This window comes from Suricata suricatta, chromosome 2, assembly GCF_006229205.1.
Source record: "Suricata suricatta isolate VVHF042 chromosome 2, meerkat_22Aug2017_6uvM2_HiC, whole genome shotgun sequence".
Lineage (NCBI taxonomy): Eukaryota > Metazoa > Chordata > Mammalia > Carnivora > Herpestidae > Suricata > Suricata suricatta.
Genome location: NC_043701.1, coordinates 160,842,925 through 160,858,363, shown reverse-complemented (window position 1 = coordinate 160,858,363; position 15,439 = coordinate 160,842,925). Strand labels below are relative to the sequence as shown.

The following is a 15,439-nucleotide window of genomic DNA, read 5'->3' as shown; positions in this document are numbered from 1 at the left end:
GGCTCAGTCGGTTAAGTCTCCGGCTTCAGCTCAGGTCAGATCTCACGTCCGTGGGTTCAAGCCCCGCGTCAGGCTCTGTGCTGACAGCTAGTTCAGAGCCTGGAGCCTGCTTCAGTTCTGTGTCTCATTCTCTCTGCCCTTCCCCCTCTCATGCTCTGTCTCTCTCTGTATCAAAAATAAATAAAACATTAAAAAAAAATGAAAAACATTTAAAAAAAGAAAAAAAGAGTAGGATGCTTTACCTACTGAGCCACTCAGGCGTCCCAAAACAAAAATCTTTTTTCTTAAAGCTTTTGAATTTTTGCCTGAGAAATTTGAGGAAGCCCTTATAAGATTTTAAGCAGAGTGACAAGATCAGATGTATTGTTCAGAAAGACAATGCTGTCCCCTGCTAATGCTCTGTCTCTCTCTCTCTCAAAAATAAATAAGTGTTAAAAAAAAAAATTAGGGGCTCCTGGGTGGCTCAGATGGGTAAGCATCCGACTTTGGCTTAGGTCATGATCTCACGGTTCATGGGTTCAAGCCCCACATCAGGTTCTGTGCTGACAGCTCGGAGCCTAGACCCTGCTTAAGATTCTGTGTCTCCCCTCTCTGCCCCTCCCCTGCTCATGCTTGGTCTCTCAAAAATAAATAAATGTTAAAGAAAAGAAAGAAAACTCTGGGCAATGACATGAAAATAAACTCAGTGTGGTAGGACCTCATAGGACACAGAGAGCCCAGCTAGAAGAGAACTTCAATGATCCTGGCAAGAAGAGGTGGGGCTCATATGAACCCAGACACACAGGAAAGAGAGGAGGGACCAAAAGGACAGAAACTTTTAAAGCAGCAGAATCTCAGGATTGTTAAGGTTACAGGAAGAATACTCTATTAGTCAGGGTTCAAGCACAGATGCAGAATCAATAGGGTAAATATATCCTTTACATATACTCACGTAATACTGATAAATATATAAAAGTGGATTCAGTAGGAGGAATTAGCAAACTGGATTATGCCATTGCAGAGTTGTGCTAGGCAAGCCTGAAGCCAGCAGCTGTGGGCAGTTAGCAAGGGATGATCCTGGGAGGAAAGAAGGGCAATGGAGGCCCAGCTCTGGCTGGAGTTTGTGACCCCAGGGATGCCTAGCCCTCTTTTAAAGGGATTCCATCTGATTAAGTCAGGCCACCCAGGATAATCTCCCCTTAGATTAACTCAAAGCTAACCAATTAGGACTTTAATTATATTTGCAAAATCCCTTCACCACAGCACCTAAATTCATGTTTGATGGAATTACTGGGACAGGTGTGTGCTACAAAATAGCTGTGTCTCCCTCCTGGCTCACTTTAAACTGGAGGCATTCCAGAGAGGGGGTCTGGGGAGGGGCGAGGGGGAGGGTGCTTGGCCTAGCTAAATTGATACATCACAAGTATCTAGAGTGATACCCAGGACTTCTGATGTGGGCCATAATGTGCCAAGACAAAGAATATAGAAAACCGGTCTCTAAGGGGGAAAATAGGGAGTTGGACTTTCCATGTGCTGAGTTTCAAGTACAAGTACCATGAGACTTCCTTAAATGCAGTAGGCTGCCACCTGTCTCAGGTCCTTTACACATGCCATTCCCTGTCCAGAATACTGTTCCTTCCTCTCTTCACTAACACCTACCCATCCTCTTTTTTTTTTAAAGGAATAATTTCAGACTTAACTCTATCTTCTTCAACTAGGTCTTTTGATTTCTCCTTGAAAAATACACCTTGGGGTGTGTGAGTGGCTGAGTCTGTTAAGCGTCCAATTCTGGCTCAGGTCACAATATCACTGTTCATGAGTTCAAGCCTCTCACTGGGCTCCATGCTGACAGTGCAGAACCTGCTTGGGACTCTCTCTCTCCCTCTCTCTGCCTCTGCCCCTGTCCCATTCTCCCTCTCTCTCTCTCTCAAAATAAATTTAAAAACTTAGAAAAAAAAACACCTTAACTGAGGATTTTCTATATATGTTACACTACAAGTTCATATGCACGTCTTGAGCAAGATTTATAGTCATCTCGAGTTATACAATCACCAAACTCCAAAAGCACTCTCAAAATTAAGCTAACAAAGCCAGTATTTACAGTATTTTGGAAAGGAAACATATTGCTGATGGAAGCCATAGGACTAGTTAAAAATACAGGTTTTATATTAAGTAGTGGTAAAACGAAAAAAGGATTCTACCAAGACTCCCACCCCAATAAAGACACATGCACCCCTATAGCTTCCTGGGAAGGCAGAGCAGAGGCACCTCAGAATAAATAGCAGCCTGAAAAGCAGATGTAGTAGGACATAACTTCAAGGGTCCCCCCCTCTCCAGGACAGTCTAGAGTTACTTGCAAAAAAGCACTTCTCATCCTTTAGATCTTGGCTTAAACCTTTCCTCGGGGAAGCCTTTGAAAGACCCTTACCACTTCTAGCCTGGCAACTAGATCAGGTGGCCTGAATAAGCCCTCGGCTCTGTGCTTTTTCTTCAGAGCTTTAACAGTTTGCTTTAACACTCTGTGTTTTTAATTTTTTTTTAATTTTTTAAGTTTATTTATTTGAGAGAGGAGGGGCAGAAAGGGGGGGAGAGAGAGAGAGAGAGACAGAGAGCGAGAGAGAGAGAGAGAGAGAGAGAGAGAGAGAGAGAGAGAGAGAGAGAGAGAGAGAGACCCAAGCAGGCTCCGGGCTATCAGTGCAGAAACGGATGCAGGGCATGGAGCTGGATCCTTAACCATGAGACCATGACCTAAGCTAAAATCAAAAGTCACTTAACCAACTAAGCCACCCAGGGGCCCTTCTGTGGTTTTATTTTAATTAATGCCTACCTTCCCCTCTACGCCATAAGCTCCTTAGGGCCGGGGATTATGTCCACTTTGCTCACGCTGCTACCCCAGTGCCTACCTAGCCCAACAATTCAAATAAATGCTGAGTAAGAGGTCCAGTTCCTCAGCAAGTGGATATTAAGACTTAAAAGAAAGTAGGGAGGTCTGAGTTCGAAGTAAAACAATGAGGGGCGCCTGGGTGGCTCAGTGGGTTAAGCGTCAACTTCAGCTTGGGTCTTCTTTTTTTTCCCTAGCTTAGGTCTTGATCTCACAGCTCGTAAGTTCAAAACCCACATTAGGCTCTGTGCTGACTTCAGAGCCTGGGGACCTGCTTCGGATTCTGTGTCTCCCTCTCTATCTGCCCCTCCTCTGTTCATGCTCGCTCTCTCTCTGTCTCTCTCTCTCTGTCTCAAAAATAAACATTAAAAAAAAAGTAAAATGATGAGTCAGCAGCATAAAGGCAGTTTTAAGTTTTCCAGTGAGAATGCACACAACAGGAAGGAAGTGCTGAGGACATACCCTGAAAACCACGACACTTAAGAGCCAAGCCAAAAAAAGGAAGCCCAAATAGACAAGAAAGAACAATGAGAGGTAGGAGGCACAAGTAAATGCAGCAAAGGGAGAGATGATCAATGTTTAGATTTTTTGTTGGGGTGGGAGAGACTTCAGCAAGTTGACGTGCTGGAGGTGAGTCATTTCCTGGGAGCCAGGAGCCAGGAGAGAAGGGGAGGCCTGACATGGAGTTTCTGTGGTATCTTCACCTGGCCCTCGGGCCACCAAGGAATGGCAACCTCTGGAGACGTCAGACGCCACCCAGCAAGTGTCCACTGCCAGACTTCTACTTCTCTCACTCCGCCACAAAGCCCAAGGTAAAGTTCTGGGCTTTGCTTTCTGTGGACAGGCTGACTTGGCCTCCTGCAGGTTGGTTCAATGCACTCACAACTGAACCCAGGAATGCTAGAGAGGCAAGAGTTTACTTTCCCTGACCCTACAGGGGGCTCGAAGGGGTGGCCAGCAGATCACACACAGACACAGCCGTGGCTTCAGAGCCCCATGCAGCTGCTCCAGCCCCCCTGCTGGAGACAGCCCAACCAAACATGCTATGCTTCCAAACACCCCCGACACACAGCCTGTCCTTGGACATCTCTCTCCATCCTCAACCCAGCACTAGAAAGTCCTCTGCCTTTCTTTTTTTTTTTTTTTTTTTAATTTTTTAAAATGTTTTATTTATTTTTGATACAGAGAGAGACAGAGCATAGAGGGGGAGGAGCAGAGAGAGAAGGAGACACAGAACTGGAAGTAGGCTCCGGGCTCTGAGCTAGCTGTCAGCACAGAGCCCGACGCGGGACTCGAACCCACGAACCTGAGATCTGACCTGAACCGAAGTCAGAAGCTTAACCGACTGAGCCACCCAGGCGTCCCAAGTCCTCTGCCTTTCAACTGAGGTCAGAATAGGAGTTGCTCAGCCCCTGTATTACATAAAACATAAGGCAAAAAAAAAATTCCTAAATTCTATGTCTAAAACATTTCTCCCAGGGTGCCTGGGTGGCTCGGTCGGTTAAGCATTTGATTCTTGATTTCAGCTCAGGTCACGATCTCATAGTTCATGGGATCAAGCCCTGCATCGGGCTCTGCACTGATAGCATGGAGCCTGCCTGGGATTTTCTAAAAAATTAATAAATAAACATTAAAAATAATAATAAATAAAACATTTCCCAAACACCTGCCCCCAATGGGCATAGGTCCAGGACTCCCTTAGGGCAAACTCACACCCTTCTGTCATATTCCCGCCCAGCATCCTATCTTCATCTGCAACATGCTCTGCTTTGTAACCATCACTTTCTTGTCATGTACAGTAATTTGTGTAAAGTTAGCCTCCCCTGGCTGATTGTAAGGTTCATATGTAACTCTCGTGGGCCCTCTAAAAATACTTACTACCTGCCTGAAATGCATTCCAGCTTATTCGCAGGCTTTCTGGGCATCAAGGACAGCACTCTTTCAAGTCAAACTCAGAACCTGTCTTGGTTGTAGAAGTAAGAACAGGCTTTCTGTCACAGTGCGGCCACTGGCCTACCCCTCCTATATGGAGTCCTATCTGGTCCCTAGGTTTTCTCTAACATCTTTCCCTATGAGCTGCACCTCGTATTCCCTAAAGAAGCTGTAATCATGTCCAGGGTGGCCCCAATTCTGAAGGGATATGGTTCCACTACTGGGAACAAGGGGGGAGACTGAAAATCAAACAGGTGACTGATCATTAATTCCCTTTCCTTTAAGGATTGGAGAATGTCACAGCTCAAAGATGTAAGGGATCCAAGATCTCAATCTACAGAAGAGGAAACTTACACCGAGGAAGGTTCACATCAATTGAACCAGCATGCTGAACACCTGTGGTCCACAGTCCTGCACTAACCACAGCGCTGGTGGTCAGTAGCTTCAGTCCTGTTCATCCATCCAACAACCTGATAATAGCTAGAGCCCACTTTCCCACGGTCACAAGGCTTAGATTGGTCCTCCATCCTACAGGCAGAGAGAAGGGAGGAAGGAAGGAAGGAAGGAAGGAAGGAAGGGAGGGAGGGAGGGAGGGAGGGAGGGAGGGAGGGAGAGAAGGAAAGGGAGAGAGAAAAAAAGAGAGAAAAGAGAAAAAATGAAACAATCTATTACCTCTCCTGAAGTAATGCTCATCCTTCTTATAGAGATTTGATTTTCAGGGTGTCTGGCTGGCTCAGTTGGTAGATCATACGACTCTTGATGTTTGGGTCCTGAGTTCAAGCCCCACGTTATGGATACAGCTTACGTTAAAAAAAAAGAGTTGATTTTTCTCTGGCAAAGAGTATCACAGTTCAGAGAACAGGCTTCCAAACTGCCTCTGGGTATCTTCTTGCATGTGGGTAAAGGACTTAAAATTTCCTTGTTTGAGAGAAGCAGAGAGGCAAACCATAAGAGACTCTTAAATACAGAGAACAAACTGAGAATCGATGGGGGGTGGGAGAGAGGGGAAAGTGGGTGATGGGCATTGAGGAGGGCGGTTGTCGGCATGAGCACTGGGTGTTGCATGTAAGCCAATTTGACAATAAATTATATTAAATCTATTAAATTCTATTAAATATTTTATATTTAAAATAAATTAAAATATTGAAATTAAATTCTCTCTCTCTCTCTCTCTCTCTCTCTCTCTCTCTCTCTCTCTCTGCATTCCCAGGTAGGAAAAAAACCAAAACATCATCACTGGTATTTCCATCGGTAGAAGATCAAGGCAGCCAAAGATTCAAGAAGATCAAACACAAAGACCACTTGAGATAGGCAAGGGTTGGTGCCAAGACTGCCTAGAGAAAGTTGAGAGAATGAGGCTAATCATTACACAAGCAGGCCCAAGTACACTGCTGTGCCCTGGAGGAAACCATGATGTTAGACATCAGACATCTCAGAAAGAGAAGCCTGCCCTGCCTTTTTCACAAAAGAATCAACAGGGTAGAGATGGGTGGACGGTAGGAGTGCAGGCTCTGAATTAGACATTCATCTTGCACCTACTTAATAAAGGTTCTGAACTGAGTTTTCTCTCCAAGGATCCGAAGCTGATATGCAGCTAACAGACGTTTAAAAACACACTTTAGTTTAATGCATAAACAGCGAAAGACTATTCAGGGAAAATCTGCCTTCATTCCAGTGATCTTAACTAGACTGAAAAAGCCTGCTGATAGGAAGAGGAAAAAAGCTCAAAAACCTACATGAAAAAAAAAATAGCTAAGCCCTATGTAGCACTTCTATGTGCCAGACAGTATTTTATGTACTTGACACATAATAATTCACATAATCCTCACAAGAACCCAGTGAGGGAGGCAAGAGGCACACACACGACTATAAACGTCCAGGTTTATCATTAGTGCCAACACTTTATCAACTCTTAAAGTTCTGGGTTCACATCACAAATACAAGCCGTTCTGTTCCCCCTACCTGGACAATACAATAGCGTTAAAGTCATGTCCTCAAGGGTCAGAACTGTGTTCACGTCCCGACTCTATATCGCTTAAAACAACCAATTTCTGGGGCCATGAGAGTGAAATGAAGTCTTTATGTGAAAAGCATTCCACTAGGAAGTAATAATTTCCATGAGGGCAGATTTCATCCCCTGCAGTGTCGCCAGGGTCTAGAACAGGACCTGGGACGTAAGTGATTAACTCCTCTTCTTGGAGTCAGCACAGGGAAGAGGTGGGAGGTGGCACCTCTCAACCCACCCAGAATCCTTTTCGCTCTTGCTTGCCTGTAAGTGCAGGCCCGTTTTTTGCCTCCTCCAGGACTGCAAACGGTGCACCGCTCGGTCCAACGCTGCTTAGCAAAACCTGGCCATTCCAAAACGCCTTTCACCCCTGCTGCCGTCGGCTCCCCTCAGCGTTCAGGGCCAGTCCCCAGGCTGCCTCTTGCCCTCCGACAGGCAGCCTCCTACCACCGGATTCCTCCATCCTGGACCCTAACACAGTGTGGAGAAAGATGCACATCCCATAACGCCCCCACCCCCTCGGCGATGCCTTATGGCGCTGGGGGCCATAAGCTAGAGGTCCTTGGACAGCCCCAGGCTACTATTCGCGGCACGTGGCTTTGGCAGGTGGAAGCCCAGCTCCGGCAGCAGCCCCTTCTAAGCATCCAGGACAGAAATCCAAGCTCCCTCCCGGGATGTGGGGTCTAAAGGAAGGTGTAGTAGAAGGCCTCCTCCCAAGACCCCTTACCTGGCCCCAGGAAGAATGCACTGAGACAACTGCCAACAGATGCAGCCCGCGCTGAAAACCTAGCCACTACTAACCTGCTGCCCAGGCCGGGGAACCGTTCCTCGTTCCGCCCCCGCCCCGCTCCTTCCCGACCAATCGGAGGCGGGGTAGCGCCCACCAGCTACGTGGGCAAGCTTTAACCATTCCGCGGGTCTCCGTCAGCGGGCCGCAGCCTCCAGCAGTCCCAGCAGCCCGCCCGCGCAGTGGGCGGGCACCTAGGCGCGCTTGCGCACTATAGGCAAAGCGGAGCTGGACCACGCCCCGTACGCCTGCTTTGCTCCTCCGCCGTGCGTGCGAGGGACGTCGGGGGCGGTGCCGCAACAGTTGCCCCTGGTAACGGGGGAGGCAGGAGGAGGAGGAGGTGGCGGAGGAGGAGGAGGAGGGACTCGGCGGGAGGATGGTGAGTGTCGGGGGCCCGGGCCCCTTCGGAGCTGGACGGTCACCCCCCTCCCGTTCTGAGGCTCAGGGCGGGGCACTACGCTTAAAGTCGAGGAGGGAATGGGACGGCGCTCAGCCTGGTGTCAGGGTCCCGGATTGGTTTCGGGGGACAGTGGGGAGCCCCGAAGGTGGGCCCTGGGAAGGAGACCTGGACCTAGGGAGGAAGGCGAGGTTTGCAAGCGGGTCTGAAGCTAAGGGAAGGAGCTTGGAAGGGTGTGTGGCTATCCCGGTTCAGAGCCGGGGATCCATCATTAGTAAGGAGTGAGATGAGGGCGGATCCGTGTAACTGCGGAAAGCAGCCTCCGCATGCAGGCTTCGATATTCCTAGGGATTCGACTTCCTTTCCCGCGCATATGGAAAGTGCGTCCGCTGGGGCCCAGCCAGGAGCCGGGAGTAGGGCCAGCGCTATTGCCTTTGAGGTCGCCCTGGCGGTACCAGGAGAGATGGTAGCCTAGCTCTCCTCGTCCTCGAGCTGTGCGGGCCCTCTGGGGGGAGGGGTGTAAATCCCAGGACACAAAGAGGCACTGCTTGGAAGGGATGCCTGGTGGGATGCCTGGTGGGATGCGTGGCGGGCGCACTGATGCAGAAACGAGTTATTTATTTCCTGAGGGTTCTGTAAAGTCTGGTTGTTGGTGATGACCGATTTTCATTTGAATTCTTAATCCATGTTGATGGAGGCAAATTTGCTGCCCGGTCCTTAATATTTCATTTCAAACCTGTTGCAGCCTTTTGCATACGACCACACCAGAACCAAAGATCTTAGTCACATCTTGGGATCTCCAAACTAAAAAGAATGGAAAATTAAAATTGACGTGACTGTCAATTGGCATTTCTCTGTCAGACCTAATTAAAGCTTTCTCTAATTGTGAATTATGCTGTGTGACAGATTTGACCATTGACACGCTCGCTGTTCCTTTTCTATTTCTGTGCAGTTAGATGGAGGGTATAAAATGGAACTGAGTAGTTTTAGAGCAACTCAAAGCAAAATTGACTTTGAAGCATTTAGAATAAGTTCGTTGGTTTACCAATTGAACAAAGCTGGTCACTCAAACTTAGAGTTTTAGAAATGTTGATCCACGTTCCTTAATTTATGAAAGAAAAGCTAGCTGTCTGCAAGGGGGGAGAATGCATGCACCTTTGGTCAGATTATCCAATTGAGTAAATTTTTATAGGAAAAAAATTGATTTTACAGTGTCAGATTGTTAAAGTAGAATTATTTGATCTGAAGTTGCCAATCACACTTCACACTTGATACATTGCAGTTTTATTAACCCCAGGCTAAACAGATTTTTACATGTTTTCTTATTAGTAATCGTTTATTCATGAGCTGTCCATTTAAAGGCTAAATTTTTCTCAACAAATGAATACAAACATAAATATTTACATAGAAAAGAACTGGAATTGGAATGAAGAAGTCATGGCAAACCAACAGAGAATGAGATGTCATCATGAGAAATGCAGGAGGGTTGGCTAACTTTTCCCGGTTTGTTTATCAATTAAGTAGACTGTGTAATTTCATGATTGTTTAATTTATAATTACAGGGCACCATAAATCAGTCACTGCTCATGTTTCCAGGTGCAAATTGACACTATACAGCACACTGACAGTGCTACACTATTGTATACAACTGTTGTGTTCACTGATCAAGACAGACTTTGTTTTTTTTTTTTTCCTAAAATGAACAATTTGAAATTAGGGCAAATCATTCTGGATTCTAATCTCCAAAAGTGTGAGCTATTCTTAGAACTGAAAGTGGAACATAGAACTTAAACCTTATCAGTGGTGTGATTAAATGTGTCACATCTGGTATCCCATAAATCTCTGTGATAACTGTACAACTGAAGACTGACTCCAGATTTTTGTTTTTGTTTTCTAAACCTTCAACTACGACTAATACATTTTATTTTTTATTTAAAAACCCAGATGTTTTCTCTGAGCATTTAGTCAGTTATTTTATCCCTACCTTATGATATCAAATCTTTGGTGAAAGACTAAGATGACAGCCATTTTAGTGAATAAAGTAATCACTACTATTTAATAGAGGACTTCTTTATGCAGAAATTATTTATGGGGTACATTCTACTTACATGAATCTAGTGGTAGTTATGAAGCATTTTCAACATTTGAAGTTCATTCCCAAGATTGTGTTTTCTGGTCAGAAAATGGTCAGTGAAACATGGAGGGAAGAAAAACACCCCCCACAACTACTGCTTTGAATACCTACTGTGCACCGTACTTTACACACAATACCACAATTCATCTTCATAGCATTTTTCTTAAAAGTATTGTTCCAGTTTTCTAAATGCCCAGGATTATATATAAGGAAGTTGAATTCAAGTCTATGAAATACCATAATGTTGTTGTTGTTTAGGTTTATATATTTTTAGTAATCTCTACCCATTGTGGGGCTTGAACTCACAATCCCAAGATCAAGAATCATATGCTCTACTGACTGAGCCAACCCGGTGCCCCCCCTCACCCATAAAGTTTTTATTGGGATTCTGATGAGGTGGGAACCCACTGCTCCTAGAGAAATGCCCATATTTTTATTCCTCAGGAAACATTGTATTTATTTAGTAGAGAGATGAGGAGAAAGGGGACAAGTTTGGGTGAGGTTCTTCCTGTCAAAGCTGTATAAAAGTATTAAAGTTAATAAGGTCCCACTGAACAGCATTTTTTGTTGTTGTTGTTAAAGAGGTAAAAATAAATTGAAGTCAGTTCCATTCAAGCTAGTTATGGTGAGGGTGGGGGGCACCTAGGTGCTGGATTGAGCAACTGATTTCGACTCAGATCATGATCTGGTTCGGGGTTTGAGCCCTGCATCAGGCTCTTCTGCTATCAGCGCAGAGCCAGCTTCTAATCATCTGTCTGCCCCGCTCTGTCCCTCCCCTGCTTATGCTCTGTCTCAAAAATAAACATTAAAAAAAAAAAAAAAAAGCTAGCTGTGGGCAGTGTGTACCTGACAGTTGGCTTACTAATTTTAATATTTAAATTTTAACTGTTCCTCACAGCCACATACACTTTCCATCACATTGCCATCACACTCCTCCCTTCCCCTTCACCACTCCAGTTTCTCTGAATGACCTAGTTTGTATCATTTTAGGTCAGTGCACTATGTCTCCGCCAGTAGTGGAGTTGAAGCTGATTTTGAGGCAGATAAAATATCTGTAGTCAATAGCACATCTATTCATTATTTGCCTGTAGAAAGTTTAAATGTTTTGTGACTGAGTCAGACCACTTCTGTCCACCAGGGTGCAGATAACTTATATGCACACATGCTGATTACAGACTATACAATTAACTAAAGTTCTGATTTCTTAATTTGCCTTTATTCAATGTCAGAGGCGTACATATGCTACATGGAGATCATGTCTGCTTTGCTCACCATTGAACTTGGGGCACATTGTCAGTGTTTAATGTGAATGAAGAAATGAATGAATATATTAACCAAAAATATACTTTAAAAATGCATTTCCTTATGTTTATATACAAAACTCGGGCCCATAGTAATATTAACTTCTAATAGCCATCTCCCTTCATTAAACATTTAAAATAAAGATGGACACTTATGTTTAGAAACCTAGAGTAGACATATTCTTCTCTCTCCTCCAGCCTCTTAAATCAGCTTACTTTGTACCTTTCAGGCCGAACTCTGATATCTATAAATATCCACTTCCCTATTTAGCAAACCCTGATAATCCTGTGATCCCCTGTCCTCAGGAGTTGGGTTAATATGATGCTGTACTGTACTTGCATTTGTTTTCCCCAGACCGTGCTCCAGATGCCACTTATCCACTTTGATAGAAGAAAATAGCTGAATTTTCCATTTTTCTGTAATTTCACTTAAAGGTAAAGCATGTGAAGATATTTTTTCTCAATGAAAATTACTCATTAGAAATGTGGACATATCATTTTTTTTATAGATGAAGTTAACAAAGTTTAGGTATAGTTAGAATGGTTTTCTCTTCTGTGCTTTGCTTCTTCCTTTTTAAAATCAAGTTATTTTCTCTTTTCAGTTTCAAATATAATTAGTGTGGAACAAGTCTCAGCCTGCCAAAAGCAGTATTTATTTATTTTTTTTAGCAGTATTTTTTTAGAAAGCAGTATTTTTATTGACTGATTTGTTTTAAAAGAAGAGATACATGAAGAAAAACCTAAAACATTCATTTTGAACCTTGAAAACAATTTATAGAAACATCTTTCATAATTTCTACACTTGTAGATAATGCATGGGAAGAATTTTACCTGTACCTTCGTTTCATATACTGACGTGATAAATTCTGGTTATTTTAGAATTTTATTGGTAATGAGGACATCTAATCAAGAACTCAGGATGAGTAGTACAATGTGTTTGCCCTGTTCTAGCCTTTTTATATTACCAGTCCCCTGAGGATCTCAGAATTCTAATTTTAACTGTTCTGAAAGGTGGTATTATAAATGAGTGATAGCAATGTAGCTAATAGAAGCCAGGAAGACTTCTCATAAATATAATTTTAAAAAGGAATGGTGTCAAAGTATTCAAGGCCAGATAAGATAAAAACAAAAGAAAATGCCATACCCTTAAAAAAAAAAAAAAAAGTCCTGCCTATCTGTTTGTTTGAAATCTATCCAATCACTCTTCCCCAAATCTTATGGTGTAGATTTTGTCCTTCTATTTTAAACTAAATCTTCCATTTTATTGCTGAAAAAAATCGAGGCACAGAGAGGTTAATGTAATCCTTAGCAAGTCAGTACAAATACAGAATACTGGAAATGGTAAACAAAGAGTCTCTGAGGCGGAAAGGAATTCTTAATAATTATGCATATTTGCATATCATTGTCCAAAGGCTCAATTGTTGAGAATTATTTTACAGAATTATTATTTGATCTTAGTGAACAGACCGGTTTGAATCATTGCCTGGTGCAATAGGGATAAAAAAAATATAACCATTTTATATAATTCTAAGACTCAGCTTGAAGGAATTTCTGCTTGGGCTGGGAGATTAGATTATATGCCCTTTAAACTCTGGAATTCTTTGATTCTTGTTGTAACTCATGCCTCATTGGAACAAGTTTGTCAGCTGCAGGACAGAACAAATAACCATCTTACAAGATTTTTCTTATGTTCGTGTAAAAACCAATATGACTTATTTCCAGCCATTAAAAAAAATAATAAAAACAAGAAACAAATATCAGATTACTAGTCAAAAATACTGTGGTTAAATTTTGACTCTTTTTATTCATGACTGACTTTGTGACAATTTTCTAACTTCTCTGTTGTATCAGATTTTTCATCTGATTTATACCATTTATACCATGCACCTATCTTATAAGGGTCTTATGAAAATTAGATAATAGAGATTGTGTTTTTTAAATGATCTATATTTTTATGGTATTTTGAATGATGAAGTCCTAAAGGTAAACTGAAATAAAGCTGTAAACAGAGAGTTCAGACACAATTTTATACAACTTCGGTTTTGTTTTCGTATGGCACCTTAAAATCTTTAACGTACTGGGTGGATAATTGAATTTAATCAACAACTATTATCTAGTGTCTGTCTAATCAGTGCCAGGCATTTTGGGAGACTGAAGCTATAGTCCTTACCTGCAAGAAACTTCACATAGTAAAGGAGAAAAATACAAAAATCCATGGCCTAGAGTCTGGTATGATGTGTGCTCTACTAAGGGTACAGGAAGGGCTATAGGAGTAGGAGATGAGTAGTAGTTCACGCTCCCAGAAGATTTGGGGTGACCACTAAGCTGGATTAATAGGAGGAGCAGGAATAAGCCATGCTATTTATTAAGTTGCTGAATTTACTGAAGTACTTCTGCCAAAACTTAGAAGGAGGAGGCAAACGGAATAAATTACTTGCAACTGGAAAATAGTACTATGAGCTCTCAACAACCAAGAGCTTTTTTCAAGGAGGAGAAGATATTTTGATAACCAGTAATATCAAAGCCAGTGCCCCCAAAGTAATCTGTCTTCCTCATGGTTGTTTAAGGGCTTGCTCTCAATTTTGCGCAAATTGAAAAGTGCACCAGACCAGGAGGTGAGAATCCTTCTCCTGGGCTTGGATAATGCTGGCAAGACTACTCTCCTGAAGCAGCTCGCGTCTGAAGACATCAGCCACATTACACCTACACAGGTGAGCACTGCCCTGGCCCCAGGTGCTTGTGTGACAAAAGGAAGGTGATCATAGCAATTTGGAAGACAAAATGGGAAATACAGTTTAGTCCACCCCCAAGTTTTGTTACTGAAGAAGGTCTGTACGATTTAAAAATAATCTAATAGTTCAAAAATCTATCAAGAGATTCCATAGATATGAGGTACTTAGAGTAGTCAAAATCATAAAGACAGAAAGTCCGATAGTGGTTACCAGAGGCTGGAGACAGGGAAGAATGGAGGGAGTCATTGTGGGCACAGAGTCAGTGTTGCAAGGTGAAAAAGGGCCTGTGGGTGGCTGGTGGTGATGGTGGAAGGGTACTTAGTGTCACTGAACTGTGCAGTGAAAAATGGTTAGTGGGTGGGGCACCTGGGCGGCTCAGTCGGTTAAGCATCTGACTTTGGCTCAGGTCATGATCTCACAGTTTGTGAGTTCAAGCCCCGAGTCAGGCTCTGTGCTGACAGCTCACAGCCTGGAGTCTTCTTCCAATTCTGTGTCTCCCTCTATCTCCGCCCCTCCCCTGCTCATGCTCCATCTTTCTCTCTCAAAAAATAAATAATAAAACTTTCTTAAAAAAAAATGGTTAGGGGCACCTGGGTTCTATGTTGGTTAAGCATCCAACTTCAGCTCAGGTCATGATCTCACAGTGAGTTCGAGCCCTGCCTCAGACTCTGTGCTGACAGCTCAGAGCCTGGAGCCTGCTTTGGATTCTGTGTCTCCCTCACTCTCTCTCTCTGCTCCTGCCCCACTTGGGCCCTCTCTCTCTCTCTCTCTCAAAAATAAATATTTAAAAAAAAATTTTTTTATAAAAATGGTTAAAATGAGGGACACTTGGATGGCTCACTTAGTAAAGCATCTGACTTCGGCTCAGGTCATGATCTCATGGTTTGTGGGTTTGAGCCTCGTGTAAGGCTCTGTACTAACAGCCTGGACCCTTCTTTGGAATTTATGTTTCCCTCTCTCTGCCCCTGCCCTGCTCACACTCTGTCTGTCTGTCTCTCTCTCAAAAATAAACAAACATTTAAAAAAATTTAATGGTTAAAATGATAAATATAATATTTTACCATATTTTAAATAAATCATTCAAATAAGCATAAATATATCAAGATACAGTTTCTTCAGCTCTAAATGATTACTTTTATTTATTTAATGTTTTTTTTTTAATGTTTATTTTTTGAGAGAGAGACAGGACACAAGAAGGGGAGGGGCAGAGAGGGGGAGACACAGAGTCTGAAGCAGGCTTCAGGCTCTGAGCTGTCAGCACAGAGCCCGATGCAGGGCTCAAAGTCAGGAG

At 43.2% G+C, this 15,439-nt stretch overlaps 2 protein-coding genes and 1 long non-coding RNA gene across 15 annotated transcripts in view; 2 read left to right on the top strand and 1 right to left on the bottom strand.

Annotated features, from left to right (window-relative positions):
* The window catches only part of LOC115285830, a 13,693-nt gene extending 7,358 nt beyond the window's left edge, over positions 1–6,335 (top strand). Inside the window, exons 1-3 of one of the 2 annotated variants that reach the window (XR_003905712.1) lie at positions 3,389–3,672; positions 5,078–5,226; positions 6,003–6,335. This is a non-coding gene — a long non-coding RNA (uncharacterized LOC115285830). Of the gene's footprint in view, positions 1–3,388; positions 3,673–5,077; positions 5,227–6,002 lie in introns of those variants that run through there. The other variant, XR_003905713.1, reaches the window with a different exon arrangement.
* The window catches only part of SFXN2 (sideroflexin 2), a 21,325-nt gene extending 13,573 nt beyond the window's left edge, over positions 1–7,752 (bottom strand). For 2 of the 12 annotated variants that reach the window (XM_029932479.1, XM_029932480.1), the window contains exon 1: positions 5,465–5,592. In XM_029932479.1, the coding sequence (XP_029788339.1) occupies positions 5,465–5,485 (21 nt within the window). In that variant the 5' untranslated portion in view covers positions 5,486–5,592. Of the gene's footprint in view, positions 1–931; positions 953–5,146; positions 5,321–5,464; positions 5,786–7,061; positions 7,269–7,524 lie in introns of those variants that run through there. The other 10 variants (XM_029932490.1, XM_029932485.1, XM_029932484.1 and 7 more) reach the window with 10 other exon arrangements.
* Positions 7,753–7,932: 180 nt separating this feature from the next.
* Positions 7,933–15,439, top strand: part of ARL3 (ADP ribosylation factor like GTPase 3) — a 36,998-nt gene continuing 29,491 nt past the window's right edge. The window contains exons 1-2 of the mRNA XM_029932478.1: positions 7,933–7,963; positions 13,984–14,127. Of these exons, the coding sequence (XP_029788338.1) occupies positions 7,961–7,963; positions 13,984–14,127 (147 nt within the window). The 5' untranslated portion in view covers positions 7,933–7,960. The remainder of the gene's footprint in view (positions 7,964–13,983; positions 14,128–15,439) is intronic.